General features: G+C 31.5%; 1 protein-coding gene and 1 long non-coding RNA gene across 2 annotated transcripts; both read left to right on the forward strand.

Moving 5' to 3' along the window:
• Positions 1-840: 840 nt before the first annotated feature.
• Positions 841-2,500, forward strand: LOC128674886 (uncharacterized). The gene is made up of 4 exons (XM_053753868.1): positions 841-885; positions 1,144-1,299; positions 1,922-2,083; positions 2,309-2,500. Exons 1-4 carry the CDS (start codon positions 841-843, stop codon positions 2,498-2,500), a joined length of 555 nt encoding a protein of 184 aa, XP_053609843.1.
• Positions 2,501-4,350: 1,850 nt separating this feature from the next.
• Positions 4,351-5,580, forward strand: LOC128674887 (uncharacterized). The gene is made up of 3 exons (XR_010370049.1): positions 4,351-4,496; positions 4,666-4,824; positions 5,347-5,580. It is a non-coding gene; the product is annotated as an uncharacterized LOC128674887 (long non-coding RNA).
• The last annotated feature ends 21,617 nt before the right edge of the window (positions 5,581-27,197 follow it).

The following is a 27,197-nucleotide window of genomic DNA, read 5'->3' on the forward strand; positions in this document are numbered from 1 at the left end:
AATATCACCGAAGAATGATATTCTACACAAATTTTACATTATTAAACATTATTGAAAGTATGTTTTCACTTAACATCCATTTTTATTTCCCCACGGAGTTAACGCACGGTGTGGTTTAGGAAAACCTCTGAAAGAAATACGCATCTCGTACCTGAACCAGTGACCTAGAGCAAGGTACTTACGTAATATAATCATGGCTTCACGAGATTAATGTGAAATGATTTCGTATACAATTTCTTGTTGTCGGAAAAGTAATAATAAAAAAATCACTGATTATATTAATATTAATAGTCTAATAACAATCTATTGACCACAAAGTTACACGTCTAAGTACAAAATTATTATTTTTTTAAACTGTTTCTGATCTAGATATAGCCTGTATTTCAGGTATCAGTGGTCCTTGTACTGAAAACTAAAACCATTATTACACAATGCATCAAAAAAAATTGTGCCATATAGTTAATGTAAATTTTAACCTTTCAGTATGTAATAATAATGTGTGTGAGATAGACAGCGAATATTTTTTCCAGATATATTTAGAATATAGTTATAACTATTTTTAAGTAAGTAGTACTTAAAAACTTGATTGAATTTTGGTTATAAAAAGGGACTACATTAAATTTTAATAAACCAGCATATTGTTTGTACACTGTACACATGATAAAAAATAATATGAAAGGAAGGAACATTTCTAAAATTAACATGGTGAATTTGTTTATAATGACACAAACCATTTATTTAGTCAAACTAATACATTTTTAAGCACATTTTCATGTACACTCAAATAGATTGAGCGCATGTGTATATTATGTAATATTTAAATTTATTAAAAATCCCAACATGATTTGGTTGTTTACTTTATTATGCATCTTTGGGATTGTACAGGTGAGCAGGCATTTATTTTCTAAAAATCTTTACTGAATTATTATAATAAGCATGTAAGAAAAAAAAATAGCGTTATTTATAATAGAGATTACACTATGTGACGTGTGGTTCCACATTAAAATAAGATCACCGATATCGCATTTCCATATGGAGGGTGGAAATCACAGCGAAAATTACGTTATAATTTAAAATTACGTTATAATTAATATACTGCCTATATAATATAGATCTTTAATACTTATTACCTCTTTTTTTTAGGGTTTAGAAGTAATTCCTGAGAAGCCAGAAGTAGAATATATCAATCATAAATACATTAAGAACATGAAGTTCACCATACAAAGAAAAGGAAGAGGAAGCCCCTATTATATTCATTTTTACGTCGAAACTTTATCTGGATGTGGAAATAACTTGACGGTGTGTTGTTCTTTGTTGGAACAATTAGTTAATTGATTTTTACAAAGAATAATGTACCCAAACGCTAGCGCCACCGTCACATTGTTATCAATTCAATTTCTTAGCGAAATAAATAGTTATCTTTACAAATTACGTATGCCATACTAAATTAAGAATTTCATTAAAAAGTGTCGTATGTTTTTTACCACACCATGTAATCACAGTTGACTAAAACGAAAACGGTGGCCGACAAAATCCAGAAAACTGTGACCGTATACTTTCTATAAAAAAAATCTTTATTTTTGTGGCATAATCTGTTAAAATATTTTTCTTTTATAAAGTAAATTGATGAAAATGTGATGGTGGGTTCGATTCCCACAGCGTTCTGGGTGTGTTGTGTCTTTGGGTCCATTGTTTAGTAAAGTGTGACCATTTGAGTGTTATTCCATTTATTTATTTGGTTTGCCTCAAAGCCATTCTTCATTATCCGTTCATTAAAATGATCAGGGCCCCAACTGGGGATACATGAAAATAGTTTTTGTTATAATGAATTTCACCAAAGTTTAACACCGAAATGATGAAGAAGATTTTTTCGCTAATATGATTTATAATTAAATAACAAAAAGTAATTTCTACATTACAGATAACTATGAAACTATATGAATATATTGGTGGCAATTATTTGCCGACAGGAATACAAGGAGAGTATAAAATATGTGACTTCTTAGAACATGAACCATACTTAGGCAAAATGTTCAATATTCAAGTTCAACAACGACTAAATGCTTCGTGCCCGTTCAAAGCTGTAAGTAGCGCACAAAAATTAGTATGGAAAAAAAATTAAGCAATTAGTTCTTTCCATACATTAAACTTTATAACAAAAACAGCTGACAGCGATACAATAGACGTAAGAATGAAATTAATAATTTAACACACGCGCGCTCCCCGCTAGGCCGTTGTTGGTCAAAAATCAAAGCTATTTATGGTATGATATATGGCCTAATCTTAAACCATTTATTGATTTCCTCAGGGCTCCTATCAAATCAAAGATCTGGTCATCGACCTAGAGAATTTTCCGTTCAACATCCCGTTCACTTGGTCGTCGATCAGCGTGCGCACGCGCAGTGACGTCACTGGCCATCTCACAGAGACCAAAGAGCCAGTGTTCAGGTACAACTTCCAGTTCACAATCACCCAGAAACCGAGAAATAAAATAATTTGACCGAAATTGTCAGATGTATCCTGTCGTTATATAAAAAACTTATTGTATGACAGTTGTACGTATGAACAAAAATTATTTGATAATAAACTATTCTAAACAATTCTTGTCGATGGTAAATTTTATTTTTTATCTAGCTCTTGTAGTTTCACCTGTCCACCCCATCCATTTCTTTATTTAGTACATCTTGTTAATATTACAGTATGTTTGTATAGAATACTACATATTTATAGCAATTTAAAATTATTTGTGTCGTTCCAGGGTTATAATATATAGGTACTGTGTCGTTATTATTATTATATAGGTAACATAAAAACACATAACTAATATCAAAATGCGTAATTATTTAAATCATTAGATTTGTGTTCCGTATATTGATTAAATACATGTTAATACCAATTATCTTTATCCTTATAAAACAAAGTTCTCTACCGCGTATGTCTGTCTGTTCGCTATAAACTCAAAAACGACTGCACGGATTTTCATGCGATTTTCGCCAATAGATAGCGAGATTCCTGAGGAAGGTTTCGGTGTATTTATATTATTATTATAAGTTTACCCTAGCGAAGCCGGGACGGTCAAGTAGCCGGGACCCAACATTTTTTGATATTATTTGAGCAAAAGCTCAAATAATATCAAAATATGTTGGGTTTTGTAACGGAGCGATGATAACTTCCTCCACTGTTATGATTTGTGAATACCATTGAATTTTAGTTACAATAAAGTTATAATAATGAATTAAATTACAATAAATTAATTATAAATTAAATGATTTTTTGTTGAATGTTGGTTACAAGAACCAAAACCAAAAAGTGGAAAGAGAGAGGGGAGGCTTTTGCCCAGCAGTGGGACATGTTATAACTATTAATTTTTTAAAGTTGGTTACAATAAAGCGTAGTACCTACCTACCGTGGTTTACTTTCGGAACTACAAAGGAACTTCTAGTTACGATAGACACACTGATAGCACGTTCTGTCAAAATCTATGATAATTTACAAAATGAACGATTTTAAATTCACTTTATAATAATTAAATTTTTAATCTCTAATTTTAAAAGCTCTCTATTTCATAGAGCATAAATAAATTAAAAGACCTTCAATATATTACTAGCAGTCCGTCCCGACATCGCTCGGATAAAACTATACTCCTGAACGTTTCGTGATATCATCTCTGAACAAAATTTCATAATAATCAGTTCGGTCGTTTTTGAATTTATTAATTACAGACAAATAACAAGAATACAAAGCTTTTCTCTTTATAATGTTAGTACGGAAGTATGCATATGGATTTTTGGCTCCAGATTTGAGAAATTGGTACTTAAAAAGTCCTTTTGTAGTAGCAATCTTTGTAGTTTTTAAATCTGTTAACAAAATATATAATAATGGAAAAAGGAAGCGACAGAATATAATTCGCTCGTCTAATTTATATTTGATGATGCTAATTTATCTGAAATAATAAATTTGTGTAACTTAGTTCACACTAATACGTATTTAATCATATAAAAATATGATAGTATGTTGTATTATTCATGAGATCAATATAAAATATTGTTTACTCATTCGGTGACTACTTGACCATGATTCGGGTGTTTATTTTATTCTGTATTTTCGGAATTTCAATGGTATTTATTTATTTTTTATTTATAGTTTACTTTTTAACATGACTTTTATTAGTAAATAGTGTGTAAGAGTTATTTTATTTACAAATTCATATAACTAAAATTTATATAAATTTGTGTGTTTTGAAATATATGAATTTATTATTATCTTCATATAAAATATTCAGTAAATTGATTTCTATATTTAAAATAATGTTTTCTTTATTTCCTAATGTCTTGTTTTAGGCTTTGGAAATCGTTCCGGAAAAGCCAGAAATAATATATACTAATCCTAAATATATAAAAGATTTAAAGTTTACCGTACACAGGAAAGGCAGAGGCAGTCCTTATTACATAGACTTTTATGTTGAATCACTAACAGGCTGTGGAGACAATTTGACGGTTCGTTAATTTAATATAATATACCTATGCTCATTGAGACAAAGTGACACTGTGCGTCGCTACGTTACGTGAAAATATTTTTCGTGATATTGTGTAATTGATATTTCAACAAACATTTGTTCCCGACATAATCTGCTAATTTACACGTGTAACCTTCTCCTATTTACAGGTAAATCTGAAAATTTATGAATATATTGGAGGTAACTATGTGCCACTCGGTATACAAGGAAATTTCACACTGTGTGATTTCTTGGCAAACGAGCCTTATTTGGGGAAAATGTTCATGAACCAAGTTCAAAAACAAAATTATACATGTCCGTTCAGACCTGTAAGTTTTTATTTTTATATTATTTTTAACACAAAATAAGTTACATTCTAAATTGGATACAAATCCATATAGTTCTGTTAACCAAAAAATTTTCACGCTTACTTAAATATAATGTGCAGATAATATTGACCTCGGAACATTTTATTGATAATAAAACGAAGGATATTATAATTCTGATATAAAATGATTAGTAAAATCTAGCCTTCATAATTTAAGCAATGGATTATAAAAAATAAAATTGATATAATATTAAATTGATTTGTAAACTGATCGTCCGCAAGAAAATTGCTTTTAAACCACGATATATGTATTTTTAAAGAACTTCATTTTTTCGCCAAATCTAGTAGTCAAAATTTGTTGATATAGTAACCCCAGCCAAAAGCACAAAGTGTTTTCATAGTATTCATTTTGTTTTCTACTCTTTATAATTAAAGACTATAAGTACCTATGTCTGTGTAGCTGCAATATACTTATGTCACATTTTTTGCTTAGATATGTAAGTATATCATAATACCTTTTCAGGGAGTCTACGAATTCAATGATCTGCTTTTCCACTTGGAGGACTTCCCATTCAATATACCTTTTACCTGGTCATCAATCACAGTGCGCACAATGAGTGAACTCATTGCCCATCACACTGATACTAAAGAACCTATTTTTAGATATAAGTTCCACTTTATTGTTCACCAGAAACCCAAAAACAAGTCCTGATTTATCTCATTCTCACTTCAATTTAAATAAAAAATAAAAATCTGTGGCATGGAAACACATTTTTAGATATATGTATTGTAACAATTATTTTATGATATGCTTGATAAATAAATAAATAAAGACTTTGTTTTTTTTTTCATCCAAAAGATAATAACAAAATTTGTGTCTGTAAAGGTCTAATTTCTGAAAAATGCTTTGAGATAAATGCGGTACAGTTTTTGCCATTATATATCCCATAAATCAAAGATTATGCCTTCTTAAGGAACTACATTATATAATGTAGCTACATGATTTCATATTGACTTTCAACAATATGAATCTTTTAATAAAATCACCCCCCTCAATAACCTATCGATGAATTGATACAGCGCGTGTGGTTTATTGTCCGAGTGAATAAAAAAAAGATCCTTTTTAGGATTTTTGTTTTAGGAAAATAATATTTTCCATAACTTCAACTAGATGCTTTCACAGCTTTCTTGGGCGAAGTGCATCAGTCAGTAATATACTACTAACGAATTACGTAATTGTAATAATAACGCCATTTTAATCACGGTATGCAGGTTAAAGTTAATGGATGCAACCCATTCTATGTTTATTTTTTTGCTGGAATCAAAAAGTAAGTAGCTATTCTATTAATTTTTATCATTTGTTTCTAATTCGTTTCTAAAGATGACCTAGTTATGTTTATAGTGTTTTTACGCCTTTTATATGATAGTTAATAATAACAGGCCAAGAAAATTAATAAGAATGCCGACGCGGAGACGGACAACTCGTAAAATGTTCGTAAAAATTATATGAAGCAGTAAAAATGAATAGCCGTTGGTGTGTTCCCGCATACTATTTATTTATATAGTTATTTTGATTCATTAGTTCTTGCCGAGGGCCATTGGCACAAATGTTTATTATTTGGACTTGCGGTAAATTTAGGACATTAAAACTACAACGTGTAAATTGTTTACAACTAGCGGCCCATCCCGATGCACCTAAATTTTACTCACAATATATGGGTGAAAACGTTTTTAAAACCATGCATTCGATTTTGAGTATATCGCCAACAGATAAGCAGACGCAGCAGAGGACTTCATTTTATAATATGTCCTTACATATTATAAAATGAAGTCCTCTGCTTATAAAGATAAAAGCCTCGAGTCAAACGAAGGATGCAGGTGTATTTTCAACAATTAATTACAGCATTTGAAAACGTAACTTCAGATGTTAGCAACAACTCCACTTTGTTCCGTTCCACAGTAAATAACGTTCAAAAACTTTTAATTGCGATCAAACAATTCATCCGTTTCGAATGCGTTACGAAGATTTTTGTGTGTTTTATTGATGGTTAGCCAATATTTTTCATGGATGGTTAGAAAACAAAAAGAAATTAATTACTTACTGATATAAGTAATTAATTACAGACACTTATCGCGCATTCAAATAAACCATTCAAAATCGGGAAGTTGATACCAACTTATACCCAGTATTGTATCTGGTAATGTCCTATTTTATCCTAGAACCTAAAGATTATTGTGGCATGGACTGGCCACTTGTTTCTGTATTTTTATGACGATGTTATTAACTGTCAGTGTCAAGCTCAATAAATCAGTCTACAGCCAGCTTCCGTCTTTCATTCGTTGCAATTATAAAAGAAATCCTCGTATAATGACTGTCTGTTTGAGAGCGCAAAAACTATTGGATACATTTTTTTACGGTTTTCAACAATAATAATTTCTGAGAATAATTTATTGCCGAGCGAAGCCGGAGTGTGCTGCTAGTAGTGTATAAGGGATGAATCTGAAGTACCCTGGACCATTAAGTGGTTCAACACGGAAAGGGCGTATTTCCGATAGAAGCTTGAGGGTCATTACATTAAATATATCTTTTTAAGTGTTTTTTTATTATATTTTAATACTTACTGTTAAAGTTAAGGTCTATTTGGAGCGATGTACAGTTAAAGAACTCATACATACATAAGTAAAAATAGTAGAATCACGTTTGAAAAAAAAATATTTTCAGATGATCATAGATTTATGATTCCTTATAATATGTCAAAAGAACAATGAATAAGAGAAAGCCTAAATTATTAGTTATGTGATAGAGAAGAAATATGTATACTTTCAAAAGCGAAACAGCAGTGGTTCACGTTAAAAATAACCTAACCAAAATTTTAAAAAAGTTGTAATAGTTTGTGTGTTGGCACAAAACGAAATACGGACACAAAAACCGAAAATAATAGTAATATTCGGGTGAAATATAAATAAACCTACGGGCTGTCATACAAAGTGACATTCGGACGGACAGACGTACCTCTGAAGAATGCTTTTACTTTCAGAATACGCTGAATAATTTACTTGAAGCTTTTTTATTATCGCCCTCAGCCTCAGTGTGTCCATTATTTTACTTGATGACGTAATCTACATTCGTATTTTTTTTACTCTGTGGTAATGCAAATAATCACTACAGACTGATCACGCAAGAAATAAAATCTCACAGTAAATTTGATGAAATATGTCATGAACACATTTGCCATAAGTCGTAATAAATTTTTGCATTATTTTTTATATTTACTATGATGCTTATAACTTCAGTATTTATTGTATCGCTATAGTATGTCAAATGTTGTGTTGCTGTGGTGTTTATGTATCGCATTACTGCAAGTACAATTTACTAACTATAATATTATATATGTAAACATTGTAAGCGGTCCTTATATTAAATAAATAAATAAGTTCACTAAGAGTGTTTTGTTTGTAAATCGTTCGTTATTGGGTTGAGGTGATTTTTGTGTAGAGATAGTTCGAGAGCCGGAGTGACATAAAATACTACTACTACTAGGCTACTTTTGGTTGAAGGCTCCTTCGTCGTAATTCTTACTAGCTGCGCCCCGGGGCTTTGCTCCCGTGGGAATTTGGAGATAAAAATTACTTTATGTGTTATACAAGCTTTCCAGTGGCTTTTAAGTTGCGACTCTTCTGTGCTTATACTATGCTATTATCTCCCTTAAATATGGATACGGATAGCTAGCTCGCTCATTATAAAGTCTTATACAAGAAGTACCTAGTACTCTCTGTAATGACTTTCGTAATTACCATATTTTTAGAAAGCATATTTGTTACTATTAAGAATTACAATAAAAAGTACAAAAAACGAACAATTAACGCTTCTAACCCAATAAAGTCTTGGAAAGAAAAAAAAGAATCGTTTCAATTGCCATACTTCCTGGAGTAAGTTTCAAAGGAAGAAACAAAAGTGCATCGTGTATAGCACACAACTGCACCGAACTGCATTCATTGAGGCGGAAAATTGAGCTAGTGCCAATTTTATTTTCAATTGGCCCTCGTAAAGTACGTGTTGTTAAATTGGTTTTTATCAGTTTTTGTGCGATTAAAATGTCATTTGCACACCAAAATCTTGTGAACCGAAACTTATCGAATGAAAAATTAATTACCGCGTGGGTTTAATTCCCGCTCAATTCCAGAAATTTTTCATCTCAAAATTAATTACCGTTTACTATATTCTTTCTTCATTCTGTCGGTAGACTGGTAGAAAAAGACTTTAATTTTAACTATATGGTCTACTGCATCTCCCTTCAAAATACTCCGGCGATCTGCTCGCGATTTGTGAAGAGTTGCCCAAGTGAAGTAGATTCATCAGCTCTTCACTGTAAAGTGATCAATCATATGATGAAAGGCGACTGAACCGCGCGCACACTTAAAATTAAAAAATCTGTCGTGACTTTAAAAATTAAGATACTCGTATGGTGTCATTGTGTAACATATTCTTATTTTGTGTGTATGTAGATTTTATTCGTCATTATCTTTAGGATAAAGGAGCAACCTGTGAATAAAAATTTTAATGAATTTATAATCTCATAGTATTAAAATTTAGAATCGTATATACTATATGACAAGCATATCAATAGATATAAAACTGCATATCAATATATATAAAACTCTTTCGTTAAACAAATTATTATTAATTTGTTGTAAAGAACTAAAATCCAAATTTTCAACTGGTTGACTAAGGCTCAATAGTGTGCCGGCTATGCCATGATACAAAAGTCGGTCGTAAAAGTTATGTCAGATGCCGTGATATTGTACGTGTTTCAAATTTTTGAGAAAAAATTACCCTCAACCTAAATTTTCAAGATAAAATGCTGAAAATTGGTAAACATTAGTATATTTTTAGTATGTAAATTTTAAAAAATGGTAAATATTTGTAAAATAAGTCAGTAGAAAAGCGCTGTCGCGTTCATTAAAAGGCGTGATATTAATTTGACGTTGGCGAAGCCGCGGGTAAAAACTAGTAATTTTTTTTTCAACAACAAAATTACAAATAAATGTATTTAAATCTTAATGTCTATTCTTACTCTATTCGGTGTCTTGGTGTCTATTCTCAAACCAAAAAAAAAACATACAATAATTAATTAAATATACATTTTCAAAAGTATTCAGTGTGCGGCACGTTAAAAGTGTCAAGATGTTTTTGCTTCTCCCCTCACTGTCCCCGGCAGATGAGGTCTAAGCAAATAACCAGACAAATGATGGGGCGAGACAAATGGAGCAAAGTGGCAAAATGTTGTGGCACCCTTAATTTATTTCAAGTTAAGTCCATGATGCTGTCCGCTCTTGTTTTGATAAACTTTATTTATTGATTACTACGGTCGTAACTTGACTGTTTTGCTAACTACTCTGTTGGAAGCCTGTTATGAAACTGTTATTGAATCTGTGGTGATTCAGTCTAACAACTGAATCACCACAGATTCAATAATAAGATTGTGACCTGTAAACTGTGAACTAAATCTCTTAGGTCGGAATCCCACCGCTGCCACATATGTTTGTATACCAATCTGACACATAGTAGTGCGACTACAAATTGCTACCGGTAAAGAAAAACATCGTGAGGAAACCTGCACATTGGTTGACTACTTAGCTCACTAGTGTGCCTGCTATGCCATGATATGAAATAATATAGATAGTCGTAAAACCATATCAGATGCGTTTAGGAGACTTGAAAATATACCAGTGTTAATGAATGACACACTTAATAGGAAGACGTACTAAGACGTACTCAAATTATATTTGAGAACATTTATCGCAGTTTAAATTAACACTATTTATTTCATTTTGTTGACATTTAATTACACTTAGGTATATCCGATCTAACACATAGTAGTTTGGCTAATAAGTAGAGTACGTATTGCTACCGGTAAAGGAAAACATCATGAGATATATTTAGTTGTAGCAATATGTCACATACATATTTTTATTACAATAACACACTCAAAAGTCTGTTATTAAAACGGTTGTTTTCAAAATAAATATAGTTTTATTTTCAAAATAATTATTCGTTCAAAATTAAATTTCATACAAGTAGGTATGTGCATTCGTCCAGAAAAAACATGTTGTAATTACTTCAGCTCCGAACGTAATTATATTAATTAATACAGTATAAATATACACACAACATATTTTCAAATGAGTCATTTTAACCGCTACTTCATAATTTCAGTAGAGTTATAAAGGGAAATTTATACATGCGCTCGCCTGGCGTCTCTCGTAATATGAATAATACATGCCGGCTGCCTTTTCATGGCATTCAAATGTTATGAAGTTTTTATTTTCCCTTGGAATCTTGCCCTGGACTGGACATCCAGAAACTTGGAATATACACGAGTCGTAATTTTGTGCACGCATATATAAACTGATTTTATCGTTGCATACTGGTTGTTATTTCGTCCAAAGATTTTTCTGTGTTCAGTACACAGTTTTATAAATAAAATTATAAAACAAATTGCTCTGCTACGTCTGTCTGTTCGCAATAAACTCAATAACTACTACACGGATTTTTATGCGGTTTTCACCAATTGATAGTGTAATTCCTGAGGGAGGTTTAGGTGTATAATTTATCATGTTTTTACTGGCAAAGCCGGGAAGAGCCGCAAGTTTTATATATCTGACTAATATGATGTGACTGTGAAATATCGATAAGATAATCAGAGTTCACAATATTTAATTCGAAGGTTTATTTTATTTGTGCCTTGAATTATTTATTAAAAAATATATAATCTAAGAAAAATTTTTGCTAAATATGATGTTACGTTTAATGATTTAGGATACTGTTTGAAATTTCTTGTATTAGAAGTATTTCTGGCTATATTTAGGATTATATTTAGGACCCAATAGAACGTTGTAGATTTGCTATCGACACGCAAAGATGATGAAGCACTGACAAGGACGATTGTGCTTAATGAAACTTGCGAAACTACATCATATTCTGTCATCCACATACATCATATGTGTTGAATTTAATACCTACCTTTTAAAGCTGTGCCCTCATTTCCATGACTCAGATAAACCGCTTCGCTGGGCTGGAAGCCCCATAGTGCTTAAATATAAATCGTTCCAGATATATTTCAACAAACTTAAATTTTACTATCTACATTTCGGTTTTGTTATTTTTCATCAGAGGAAATGAAAACTTAATGATTTTTTTCTACTATTTGACTTTAAATTTCATACCTTTGTTTAAATACTAGCGTTGTGGCTCCAAAAGGATGATTGGCGTCAGCCTTGGCTGTTACAAAATCACAGCCAAATCTTCAAAATTTCAAGGTTATTTTTTAACGCTGAGCGTGCTCAGCGATAAAAAATAACCGCCGATAAATCAGCGATAAATATAATAAATAAAAGCGCCGTGCAACCCGTGGGTTGCACGGCATTAATGCGGTGCAATGAGACAACTTGGTGGATTCGGTATAATGCTGGTTTTTCATGGCGGTAAATATAAGCTTTCATAGAAACTACGCAATATTCATCATTCGGTATTTGTCGCTATAGTGTGTAGCTGATTCCAGCACATTGTTTATAATGTCAACATTTTAATCCTGCAAGGTTGATGTTATTTTATAAATTACCCTATATAATTATTTTATGCTTATATATTAGGTAGTTACATGATTTATAATACGTCAATTTTTATAAATAATAATGGATCTTACATGAATTTTACATATCGCTAAATAGTATAAGTCTCTCTTTCATTTCCGCCTGATCCCGTTATTGTCGGAGACTGTGACGCCACGAAGCCCGGGATCAGCGTAAAAAATAACCTTATATTTTTTTATGATTGTGATATATTTTTATCAACCGACCTGCTTAACACCAACTGTCTTTGGGAATTATTGCCTATGTCATGTGTCCGCCAAGAGAATATAGTGTGTTCTTATTCTAGAACTGAAACACTAATAGAGCTAATGTAATCCTGTTCTTAGTCGTTAATGATCTAGGTATCTTCACACTATAGCAGAGATGTAAATTAGAGCTCAAAAGACAATGGTTGCGGCAAATAAGGATAGGGGTTGAGCCACAACGTTGAATACTGCGAAACTTAGTACTGCTTGCGAACAATACTGCAAAGTTTTGTACAGTAGACCGCGCATCAACCTATCTATCATAGGGCTAAATGGTAGTCTAGCCCATCAAAAACATTCTGTAAAAACTAGCCAAGTCATTCTGTAAAAACTGTTTGTTCTATAAAAAGTGATTAAAACTCTAGGTAAAACCAAGCAAAGACTACGGTACTACGATTTCTTTATTGATATTTTTATGTGACCCTTTATGTGGGCTTTAAACTGTACCTCTATACTAAATTTCGGCTCTCGAGGTCTAGGAAGTACCAGTTCTATTTTGATGATCAGTAAATGAGTGAATAAATCAGTGTCGAAATCATGAAACTTTGCTTTCGCATCTCGGTTGTTTTATATTACCTTTAATGCTAATAATATGCCTTTTTACAAAGTACTTCTTGTATATCAATAATTTACCTAATAGAACCTTTTATTGCGTAAGATATTCAATAACTTGTATTATATAAGTACTTATATTTGAAGCAAACACTGAATAAATCTGTATTTCAGTAAGGTTAATTTTATTTATACAAAGATAAGTCAGTTATCTTTATGAAAGCCTGTCTACTGAGCATTCCGATTTTAATCTTTAATTTTATGGCAAAACTCTAAGCTCTAGACACAAACTAGTTATCTAGTTCATTAATTACCAGTCAGTTCTGGGCTTTGGCGCTACCAACTTAATTAGCAATTTCTGGAACCATCTCTAAATTGTTAGGATAGAAAAATAAAATTAACGATAAACTAGCTGTGCCTCGGGGCTTCAACACCGTAGGAATTTCAGTAGAAAAAGTACGTTTAGTGTTATTCCAAATATTGGTATCACCCAAGTTTAAAGAAAATCAATTCACTGGAAAGTTTCAAAGGATTCGAAGAACCCAATAAAACTTATTTATAACTAAAGTTAATTACGTGATAAATAAATTTATGATTTAAACAAATTGAATTAGAGTGTGTGGGTTTATTGAACTTTATCACTGTTTAAATGTTTTAGAAATTACTATATGAAAGGGAAAATATTTTTTTTTACAAAAATACCATTATTGGCACAAGCTTTTATTATCGTTAAAGAGATCTTTAGAAATAACATGTCAACTTAGATAAAACATTGTAAAAATGAGCGTATTTATAGTATTTAATCCTTTAATCCAACATTTTAGAGAATGTCTTTACATTGTTACTAGGTGATACTTAAATACCTATTTGTGATGACTTAACTACTACTAGTTGATACTAATTGATACTTGATTTTCAAATGTTTATTACTATACATCAGTTGTGTTTAAAAAAAAATGTTATTGTCATAAAAAATTCACGGGACAACATAATGTAAATTCACTTCCCCGATCCGAACATGCGTACAACAATACGTAAAGGTGTTATCTCGCTCCAGTGGACTGAGCCGACAGGCTTACGGCTTACGGGCAACTTTTTAAATGGGACTACGAATTACCGTACGGGATAGTGACGTCATGGCAAGTCACGCGAAAATCGTGTGTATCAAATTACTGGTTGTTTTTTTTTTTGGTCGAGTTCAAATAAGAAAGGTGTATTTTTTTTTAGATTTTAATGAATAATTATATATACATACCTTATTCGTAAAATATGGACCAAATTGACAAAAGCGTGGATAGCGTACTGTAAAGAAATGATATATTCGCTTTTTAGATCAAATGACAATTCATGGGGAAAAGCCCTACCCTTCTTATTATCTCCTCACGACGACCTAATATGGTTAGTACTTTTATTGTCAATTCCTGTCGTGATAATTTAGTTGCTTTTTTACACACCGTACCAATATGTAGACACACCGTACCAATATGTGTTTATAGGCGTTAAATTCCGAGTTAATTCTCAGTTCGAATTAAATATAGGTAATAATGAAAATCTATGGAAATAACACAAGCCTCTTTTCAACAAACACTAAAAATGGCAACCGGAAGTCTGGCACTGGATCTGAGACGGTTCTCTGACAATTGCTTCGTCTACGAACGATTCGTCGAGAGAATAGAGGAGACATTCTGTCGGCGATTCGTTCGTAGACGAAGCAATTGTCGGAGAACCGTTTCAGACTCCCCCGCACTAGAACTACGGCCAAGGCTTGATGGTCTAAATCCAGTTTATTAACATTGGCTTTTGTTTTGTAGCAGATCAAGCCGGGATTAAGTTTATTTGTTTGGAGTAGCATTGTTGACCTAATAATATTTGAGACCTTTCCAAAACTTTCTCCTCCATAACGGTTTTCAACGAAACAAATAAACAATTTTTAATTAAGGTTGTATTTTATTCGATTATATATTGCTTTTATAAACTAAAATTATCCTTTTTAGGTAATATTTTTCTCAGTTTTGAAAATAAATAATACTTTACAAATGATATATTTTAATAGAAGCTAATGCTTTTTTACAGCTAATGACAGACGTTTTGGATTTAGGTATATATATTAGCACTAATTTTTACTCGCGACTTCGCACGGTCATAAAAATTAAGTTTTTCCGTGTTCCCATGGAAGTTTCGATAATCCTTACTTGGTGCTCCCCTAAAATGTCGAATACTTTACAAATCTAGACCAAAATAATATGATTAAAGAAAGAAAGAAAGAAAATATTTTTATTCGACAAAAAAATTACATAAACTTACAACTAACTTTGCGACTTAAAATTAACAATACAGTAAGTATAATTGTCGCAAAGGCGGCCAGCTCAGCGTGTTGTTGTGGCAGAAACCATAGCGCTGCGGTTTTCAGCTGGCACCATGAGGCATAGGAGGCATGGTGGCTTGAGAATAAAACGAAAAAATTATAAAATAAAAACAGACATCCGTAAAAAACTTCAGTGACGCAACTTGCAAAATATAATACTAATAATAGGTAAAATAAAAGGTATTATGAATAAATAGTATATTTTAGAAATTATTAAGAAATATATAAATAAAAACCAATATAATTTATTAAAAATCTTTCTTGTAGCTTGTTTAGATTGTAATAGTTTTAAAGTAATTATAACATATATTTTTAGAGTTGTTCTTGTAGCCTGTATATGTGTCTCACCCACTGCTGGGCAAACGTGGGGGTCTTTGTCTGCACACATATACACTTTTGTCTTCCATAGGTTTATGTCTAGGGTCGTTCGTTACCAATCACGTAGAAACCTATTTAAAGTTTCAACGTGTCAAAAACAAAAAATAAAGATATAGCCGGCCATGTGGCTTCGCTCCAACCTAGTGTTAATCCGTTTGGCATTCAAATGCAGAGGCAGATTGTCTCTAAACCTGAGGCCGGCTCGGGAACGGCTCACGAATGTCACGGGCTGCTTTTAAAGGCTTGGCGACGGGCACTCGGCTGAATATGAAGGTGGAATTAGTGTGCTATAGGTAGGATAACCAAATACTAAGAATTGATTATATTGAATCATTTTCTATTAAGTATATTAAACTTAGGAATTACGTTTCAAGGGTAACTTAATTTCTAATTTTATTTTTTTCAGGAATTTGAGTACGCTATCATAAGGTACTCAAATTGTAATCGTATTGTAGCGTATTCATGTATTTAAGAAGTCCTTAGAACAGAATCGGTGAAAGTGATAGTAAAATAAAAAAGAAAAAAAAATAATTTATGTTACCTGGAACATCTAAACTATTGTATCTGGTTGACAATCAGTTAAATATATAAATTTCTTCGTATACACAACAAGCTAGAATCAAATTGTGAAATAATAAAAATCTGATAAAAAACAGTCTTTTCACAAGAAACAGATAAATAAAAAGACGAGAGCTTTAAGAATCAATCAATTTCTTTATTGGACCTCCTAAATCGTGTTCTAGTAAAACATGTTTGAGGCACAATAAATACCTGCCTGTCTACAAATCGAATTGGATATTAAATAAATACGAACTATTCGTAAAGAAATTTCGAAGACATATGTACTATATTCATGTCTACATATATTTACTGTTAGACCTTGTAAGGACAAATATGTTAAATCTAAACTATACTCTATCTGACGAACAAAAACATGCCTTATTGCCTTTACATAGTTTGTAATTTATTTTCAACTAGCGAAGGATCAGTTGATATATAATTATGTATTCGTCTTCTTACAAAATTATTTCATGTCTTAATTTAAATTTATAACGTTTAATTTGGTGATTTAATTTCGTGGTTCCAATTGCATTCTGAGGACGTTAGCATACGTCTCCGTTGTGGACGGCTTTTGTGAGAAGGGTGATCCTCGAGACTCATACGCTCGAGTGATCTCTCGGGGTTATTTGTGAGTTTTAATTTATTTACTTTAATTGTAATAATTTAATAGTATATTTAATTTTTACTAATATAGGTTATAGTTTACTAACAAAATATGGATTTTTAAATTATCTGAAATAAATGATATTATTATTATTTCATTTATGTAAAATTTAATAAAAACTTATTTAACACCAAAAAATGCCACACGCTGAAATCCAAATTATAATTATTTTCATAATTTCCCGTGGCGTGAACGTCATTATAATCGTACAAGTTTTTCGCAGTATCCGGCGTCGGCGCGCGCCCGGAAATTGACGTCAGCGCCCTCCCTCGAACAACATCCGGTACATAATCGCGCGCGACACTGGCCGCATTCGTTTTTGTTAAATCCAGTTATATCAACTTTACTTTTAGCACAATTTATTTTAAATTGGAATAGGTTCTGTAATTATTTGTAATTGGTTTTAAATATCGTATCTGTAATTAGGTACTTTACTCATCACTTTCATTTCACACATTCTGTTTTTTTAAGCACCTACATAAAAGTTTTGAACAAGTCCTTTTCTTGTTTTGAATATCGAATTCAAATCTTGGTTTTAAAAATAGTATGACTATTTTTAGGCCACGATCATAATATATATAACTTTAAATACTTAATGAGACTAAGACTTGAAATCTCTATAAAAAATATCAGAATAAACAGAAGCAAAAAGCCATTCATGGTTCCGCTTGTCAACCCTTTTAGCAAAACCCTAAATAACCCTAATTAGAAGTCATTTTGGTGATTACATCGAGCGCCGCACTATCGGCAAAATGGCTTTCGAACGGGGTTAAGTATATTTTTCTTCGTATACGTCCGATATTTTTCTCAACTTTAAAATTATTCTGCATTCTTAATCGTGATTCATGAAAATGATGATTCAACATCTAATGTATGTGTGACTAATTGCCACTAGATGTCGGTAGGTAGTCGACACACACTTGATAAGAAGAATTTAAAAATCACGCATTATTTACTTGCAACAATGAAGCATTATTATCGTAACTTTGCCGGCAGAGTTATCTCCCCCAGCATTTAGTTAATATCAGCAATGGTTTCTTGCAAGTGCCGTAATATTTAATATTTTCCCGCCTTGCCGTATCTCGCGGTGACATACCATCAATCTCTTCATTTTGGCCATAGATAACTAATCGGTGTTAAGACAAAATTACTGATTAGGTTACAATTACTTATCAGGTTAATTATTATCTTCATGTTAAAATATTGAATTATAATTTAAAAAAAAAATTTAAAAACTTTTATATTAAAATGTGAAAATGTTCTTCATGTTCTTCAGTGTCAGCCCATCCAGGTTTTAAACACAACAACTAATTTTCTTTTTCTAAAAACTTATTTGATTTGAAACTTTTATTTTACTATAACTGTATTTTTAAAAATAAAACCAATAAAAAATTTAAACAAATTGTCTAATTGAGTAAGTTACCTTGGGTCTCACCAACCGAAGACCTGCAAGTGTGCGATATGATTGGATCGCGCGAAACAAAAAGTACTGCAAGTTAGCTGTAACATTAATCTTTTCTTTGTGGCTTCAATTTTCAGAGGCGCTATTTACAGCTTTCTTTATCGAGACATAGTGCTTTATTTCAAGGTATTTTTTGAGGAAATTTTCCTGGAAACTCACGAGCGATGATTTTATTTTCAATTTTTGTTTCATAAATTTGTCTCGCATGTCTGCCCGTATCATCGTAGCCCCTAAAGTGATGTATTGATTTTTTTTAAGGTGACTTAATCGAGGATGATCCTAATTATGATTCAATGTCGATTTATTTGTATATTTTATGCTAGACACTGAAATTTGAAATAATATTTATACATAATATTTATACCTTTAATATAATAAATAGTATTTATACCTTCTTCGTTGCGGTCCAGACACAGTAGAGCCAGAGATTATATAATACTTGAAGTTGTGTAAACAGTGACATATTATAATTTTACTGTTTAAACGTCAGGGAAAGTAAATACTACCTCTATGAATTCATTTAATAAACGATGAATTTATTGTTATTTGTTCTCAGAATATTCATCTAGAAATCCTACTAATATTATAAATGCGAATGAAATATTGATTCCAACACAATGCTCCATTATTGTAAAACAAACAAGTGCCATTAAATTCTGTAACACAAACTACTTCCCTCACTTGCACTGCGGTAAATTTGCATAATTAGTACGAACATTAAAACAACCATTTACGACTTAGAAAACTAACTCACATATTGAGGTGGAAAAGTGAGCGTTTTCATTGGCAAACTATATACACTTAATTAAACAAACTTTCCTAAAGTATGGCAAAGTTGCCTTTTCAGAGAAGGTTATTAAATTAATTTCTTAACAAACTTTTCATATTAATTTTAGCTGCTCTTTCATATGTTATCAAATTCCTTCAGTATTTACTTAGTTAGCAAGCTCGACCCTGAATGTTAAACTTTGCCTTGCGAATTACAATTTGATTCCTGTTACGTTTAATTTCTAGGCAACTTCATATTCTTGTTTGCTTTTTAAATACTGTTATCTGATGAGTTATAAGTTATTGTGTTGAATAAATTTGTGATTAATATGAAACGATATAATAATATATTTCGATCAATATTACCAATGTAGTATATTCAGGAACATTTTGTGAATTAGTCATTTTGCGCCTAAACGAAATTATTGGCTTGTTTAATATTTTTACTAATAGCATCACATGCTTTGTAAAATGTCTATTAGTCGTAAAGTATTTCTTTTTCACATTGTCTCTTTCACAGAAGTTGGTTTTGCATAATAATATTTTGGCCAAAAGATCTTGTTTGAAAAATGTCTCTTAAATAAAATCACGACGGACTGACTAAAATTAAACTTTGATACAAAAATAAAACGAATTTTCTTTAAAAATCCAAATTTATTCATTTATGCAAAATAAGTTTTCCGCGAAAGGATTTTTTTTTTACTACTTAGTTGACATTTTGCGAAGTAAACATTCTGCGTCAAAGCCATTGTACTTAGTAGCGAAACAGGGTGAACAGATGCGGATGAGCGATGTTGCTCGCGGAGATAAAACACGTTCGACACTATTCACTAATACTAGCACACTGGAGACTTGCGTTCGAGTTACGAACGAGTTTCACTCGTATTGAACATTAGCGTTTGTATATCGAATTATACAAAAATAGTCGTAAACTAATGTGCATAAATATCCTTATACTACAAACTTTACCTTTATTTTTAAGCTATTTAGGACGTCCCAAGGATAATAAATTTAGGCGAAAGGGCAAGAAAAAAGCTGGGGCGGGTTTTATGACCTATTTTTAAATACCTACTATTGCTGAAAATTGTTAAAGACACACCTTCTTGAGCCCACGCAAAGAAGCTCAGTATATATTTATAGGATATCTCATTATATCTGCCAGCGAACGTGCGAATTGGAGGAGCAGGAAAGCGGACCCTGGGCTCCGACGTTAAACGGCTGAGAAAACAACTGGGAACACGCTCAGATGAGAGAGAGTGTGTGTTTTGAAAATCAATAAACAAAATTTTTAAAAACAATGACACTTTTTCTAGAGCCCACGTAAAGAAATTCTTAAAAATAATATAAGAAAATATACATGCTGACTATTAATACATTGGCAATATTTTGTCTATATGCTCAGTCCATGATTCTGAACAACGTTTAGTATGGGGGTAACTCCGAAATCGCGAAAAAAAATTCAGCTGTTCTATACAAAATTGAGAAAAAAATGTATGGATCAGCTGACTTTTTGAATCGTGATTTTCAAATGGCTTCCATACGAAAAGTTGTTCAGTACCATCGACTAAGCATGTAGATACATAATACCAATGAATAAGTAATCATCCATATAAGAAATCGAATTATATCTGGCCAGTTTTATGAAAATCAATAAGGCCGGAAGACAGTTGCTTATATCGGTAATGTAGTAAGTGGGGATAAATCCGAGAATCCCGCCCTCTACTCCACCTCACGATAATTGACCGTTACATAATTTATTAATCATTCAGGCTACGTATCCCAGCCAATTGTACTTGAAATATCGAAAATTGTATAAGAAAAATAAAAATTATTTTGCTAATGTTTTCCCTTCTCGTTTATTTGCTTTTAGTTTAATGCTTTTTGAATATTTGATTTGAAAGTAATTTATTATATAAATTGGTTATTACCGTTGTTACTAATTTACCATTAATATAAATTTTGACATTTATAACAATTTTTCGTATTATTTTGAGTCAATGCCGATCATTGTAGAAAAATATATATTAAAAATAAAAATAGTCATATTTATTTTTATCGTAGTTGTACTTTCTTGTTATTTTCCACCGAAATGTACTATTGACTTCACATCAACCTCATTGAAAATTTACCACGACATGTAGATGACTGTACAGTCTGTAAACTCTATGGCGCGGTAATAGCGGCGAGTTTGCAATGAATTTGGGTAGGTTGATGTGCTGTTGAGTGTACATAGTGCTTACCATATATACACTGATATGTGGAATGGCGTCGCGTTGGCGGGTGCCCCATCTTATCTGTATATTTTACACTTCGTCTCTTTTATAAATATTTTATGAAAGTTTTGAGATAATATTTCTTGAAAAAAGAAAAGTATATTTTTGACACGTAGGTATAATATGCTTTTTTCGGTCTTATAGGAAAATTGAGACAGAAAAACAAAAAGATGGATTACAACACAATAACATTTTATTGCGCATAAAAAATGGTATAGTTTCAATCACAAATTAATCATATACGCTAAAAGCGGCCTTATCGCTGTGAGTAATAATAAATAAATAATTCTATTATTGATATAATTAATTTAAAAAATAATTAATATTTATTTACATGTTGGTTTATTACACTTTAGATTATATCACCAAAATTTGACATTGTGCACCTGGGTGACATCGCGCAGGTGCAGAATGTTGAATTAATCCACATTTTGTTCTGTTCAAAACTACAACATATGCCATATTCAAAGAAAAACTTTTCTATTGGCTTACTTTTCACTGATAAATCCATTCATTTCAGCATGGAGGATTAAACAATCATAAATATAGATCCTTGTATATTTTTACCTACATAACAAAGTTATTACAAATTCGTTACTATCACCGCCACATAGAAGTCATTTCAGGATAACAAGTCTCAACTTTTCTGCTTTATTTTTCTTTCTAAATTTGAAAAAAAAACAACCAGCCCGCTGCCAATGCATTAGCCGGTATCGCTATACCGGCTAATGCATTGGCAGCGTTTTATTCCCATAATTCCCGTCCCGAAATATGCAACGTGTCGGTATTTCAGCTGCACCTCGCAGATAAGAGCACATCAATCACACTTTGCGTTAGAGGCAATAAGGTGCCGCTCACACTGCTAGAGATATGGGTTTATACCGACTTCGAAAAATAAGGCAGCAAGTAGGTTTTTGATAGGTATCGGAAATTTTGTGAAGATATTTTTTTAAACATCTTTGTGATTTAGGTCACATTACATTATGTGAAAATTTTGTACCAACCTCATTAAAGCTACTATTGCAATATTAAAAAAAAAAATGCCCATGTACCTACTATAATTTACATACATTGTTAGTATCATTTCAATGATTTACAGGTTCTAAAAAATAATAACGACAACAATGTAACTGCTGCTTATAAAATAGTTTGTAGTAAACGTTTGAACAAAAATACGTTCAAACAAAATGATTTTTCAATAACAGCTTTTGCATTTCGCGCTGGACTAGCAATTTCCGCCCCTAAATGCAAATGGCACTCATATGCGATTTTGTTTGTAACTGCTTTTTGACTGAGATGGAGTGTTAAGAGCCAGATACATATTTATTTATGTCTGTATTTATATAACACTTTTTACCAAATTAAAAATAAACAGAAAATACGGCACTCGTACATAATTATTGAAAATAAATATTCCATTGTTTGTAACAAAATGTCCTCTTGTTTATTTAAAAACATAAGTATATCAATTGGTTTAAAAATACTAAACAAGTATTAGTTGTCCTACAGGGACCTGTAGTTCTGATATACGAGCTCTGCTGAGTTCAGTCACTAGTCTCAGTAATCTTTATGTTATGAAGATAATAAAATTTGTAATTATACGGACGATTGATATACTTAGCAATTTTAAAAAACGCAGTCAATTATCATCCTATTAATCTTATGTGTCAGATAAAAAAAAATAGAATAAACAAATCAAGATGCAGGTACTGTCTCATCGTAGTTTGTATATATGTTTCCATTTTTTTCCATTATTTTAACCTCATTAGTTTTGCAAAGATCAAAGTATGCTCTCAAACCTAAGACATAATCCTTGGTAAATCTTGCGCCCTCCAGAAATGCCACGTGTACATTAACCCTTATCCCTTAGTTACCCTCTCACCCTTCGCCAAATTCTCCACGCAATATTTCACGCCTTGTCTAAGATGGTGATCATTGTTTGCTTTGAAAGGGTGTTTTAATAAACATTTGATAAAAGAGGAACTTGGCGGATCATCTGTCAAAATATTGCGGTAATTTATTTCAAATATAGGATAAACATAATGTTTATCTTTTAAATTGCAAAAGTTTTAAATAATAATTTACGCTCAATGACGCAGTGGTTAGCGCGCTCGGCCTATGATAATGGCGGTTAAGACACTTTCATAATGGTCGGTCATTGGATGGGTAAAAATACCAAAAATATATTATGTTAAGCTTCTTCGTGCTTCGGAAGACACGTTAAGTTTGTTGTTGGGAACGGTTTTATTTGCAGGCGTTAAAAGCCGCCAATCCGCGTTGGGCCCGCATAATAGGTCATGGCCCGTACTCCTTATCCATCCATAAGAAAAGCATGTGCCCCAGCAGTGGGGAAGATTAAATGGCTGTTGATGATGACGATTATAATTAATTTACAATCATTGTTTACTTTTAAAACACAACATCAACAAAAAAGAACTCAATATAATTTTGCATTTTCACATATTTTATATTTCATTTTTGCTATATCAACAACACTGTTCTCTTAGACATACAAACAACCTAAAAGAGAAAGGTAATTACCATTACCTACACATACCTATAGCGTGTAAATCGTCAAACTTGAATTTCTGGACTGCTGGTATTCCTGAACTGCCTAAGCTATACTTAAATAACATTCGGTTCATGTAAGATCTGAAGCATGGACAAATAGGTGTTAAAAGTATTCAATCTTTATTCGGAATTTCTTATTGAAAGCCTAATTTGCGAAAGCATACTTCAATGTTTTAAATCCACTCGAACATTGGAGATCTCAGCTCCACTCCGCCATTTCCCGCTTCACTCACAGTCCCCAAAACAAATTCCCAATTCCTCCAGCGAGACGATCTGGATATCGTTCATCGGAATTCCGGAAGATTAACGTCTGCTTACGGAAATTCCCCCTCCCCGAACCTACCCCTCCCCCTTTGTTATTATTGGAAATGCCAATTGAAACGGGAGTTACAGGGTACTGTAGGCATAACATTAATACCAGATCCGAAGTTATGCTCCGTTATTATTATGTGGATCATGGCGCTTGCGATTGTACTAATGCCTAATAATCCACAGACGCTCAATTATGGATTTTGTTGGAAGAATTTTCCGTGTCTATTTTCTGTTTCTAGGTTTATTAAGAGGAATACTATATGCAGTTTACTGTTTCTGTTAGAGAATAGCTAATAATAAATAAATCAGTACTCGTAAATGGATTTATTACGAATAATACATTGATTGGTTTAAGAGGAAAATCTAATTCTAAAGAGGATTTGGATATTAACTGTAAAGAGTCCTCTTTAGGTCTCACACAATGCTATCGGGCACCAGATGGCTGACATTGACGTGTGATGGCACTAATGGCATGTTTGTCCGGCCAGTAAAACTAGAACTCTACCAAAGCGGAATGGAGCGGACCATAGCTGGATTTCGAACAACCAATAGAATTTAATTTGTTAAAAATGACTATATTTTATTGGTTGTATCTCGCGCGGTATCCTGTCCAGCTTGGTGTCTTGGTTGTTTGAAAATCGAATCGAAATTTTAAAATGTGGATACTTAGACCATGGATTTAGTAAGTACTTCATACCTATATATGACTTACCCTAAAAGATTCTGACTTTAAAGGATTTTTAATTTAACGCCATAAGGAAGGGGTATAAAAACACGAACAACTTTTATATAAAGCTTGTTTATTTAACGTCATGTTTTGCAAAATAGACAAATATACATCATCTTAAATTGTCATTTCACTTAAAAACCGCATCAACATTTAACAATATTATTTTACATAGTTACACATAATACGCTAATTAATCCGATTATTGTAAGTTACAAATTTACAAAATCATAGCTCAATCATAGAATTATACAATAACTACTATAGTTTATATATATATAACTATATTAGATTCGGGTAATATTCTGAAAATATTAAAATAGTAGAAATGCAACTTAATTAGGTCACATTAAATCTAATTATTGTCGTGGATATTTTAAATTTTGAAAAAAGAAACATTTCTTCTTAAAACGTGACCTCGTATAAGTAAAATTATAGTAAATAAAATTGCTATTATAATATTCGTCGTTGTTATTATTCACTTAACAACTTTCAATTACTGACACTATCCATTATTTGGTTTTATCATGTTCGTCGTTTTGTTTTCACTTATATTATTATACGTAATGGTCTTTTAATAACTCTATTACGTATTCTTTCCATTTCCATAAACGACCAGTCTTATTTATAATTTATTTTTATATGCGAACGCAATCTATTAAACAGTAAAATTAACAAAAAATATAATACTTAATTGTTTTCTTTAATTGTTTTTGTCAATCTTAAAGATAACAAAAATAATCGATGGAATAATTATAACTAAGTAATAACTTTTTTAATTAACTAAGAATCATTTACACTTCTTATGCAAGATAAGATTTTGAAATTATACAGTGAAAATATATAAATCAATCAAGATAAGCCTTAACATGGTAACAAACAAAAAATAGAAATTTCTAACCTTTTCTACACAATATGGCGGCAGTTGTGTGATGTGTCAACATAAATTTTTAACCGCACTATCATGTTTACGCCCTGAACACACTATAAACAACCTCGAAACTAGCATTATCTGTAAACAAAGTAATATTTTACACAAATAAACGACCAGTGCAGACAATACTAGATATATTAGAAAAACGGACGATGGACAGCGACCGATCCGAGTTTTTTGAAAATTAATATTATATATATATCGTGAAAAAAAAATTTATAAAAATGTTAAATAATATTAATATTATTTTTCATGAAGTAATTCCCAACGTTAAAATTTTTTGATAATGATATTTTTTATGTAGCTAAATGAAATAAAAATGTTTTTTTGTCATTCTAATATAGAATTGTTTTTTTGTGTAAAATATCGTATTTAAAAAATTAAGATAGAAGTTTATTTTGTAACATAAACTTGTGCACAATAGATTACCCGAAGCTTTTTACATCATTACCTATTTCTTATATCACATATTTTCTAAACACATTTTTACGTAACTTAGAAATGAATCAATGATGTAGGTAGTGTACGCACGCGTTGACCACAATAACATGCGCATTAAATAAATTAAAAACAAATCTATGACTACGTACAACATCATTATATTACTTTGTTATGACTAGCTTTTCTCGAAATGAAATGCACCATCTTTTTATCTACCTGCTTTAACATTATGGCACTATACATATATAGGTATATTTAGTTTAGATATATGCATAAACTTAACATATTTATGCAGTTTTTCCTCTAATATACTTAATTACTTTGTTATGTTTATACATTAGTAATCTAATATAACTGGGCGGTACGTATTTTTATATTTTTAATGGATTAAAATGGATGATTTCAATCTGTCTATGAGTATTCAAATTTTGTTTTAAAGGAGTAAATACTTTTTTTTAGATGTTATAT

The sequence above is a fragment of the Plodia interpunctella genome, chromosome 13, assembly GCF_027563975.2.
Source record: "Plodia interpunctella isolate USDA-ARS_2022_Savannah chromosome 13, ilPloInte3.2, whole genome shotgun sequence".
NCBI classification, from domain to species: domain Eukaryota; kingdom Metazoa; phylum Arthropoda; class Insecta; order Lepidoptera; family Pyralidae; genus Plodia; species Plodia interpunctella.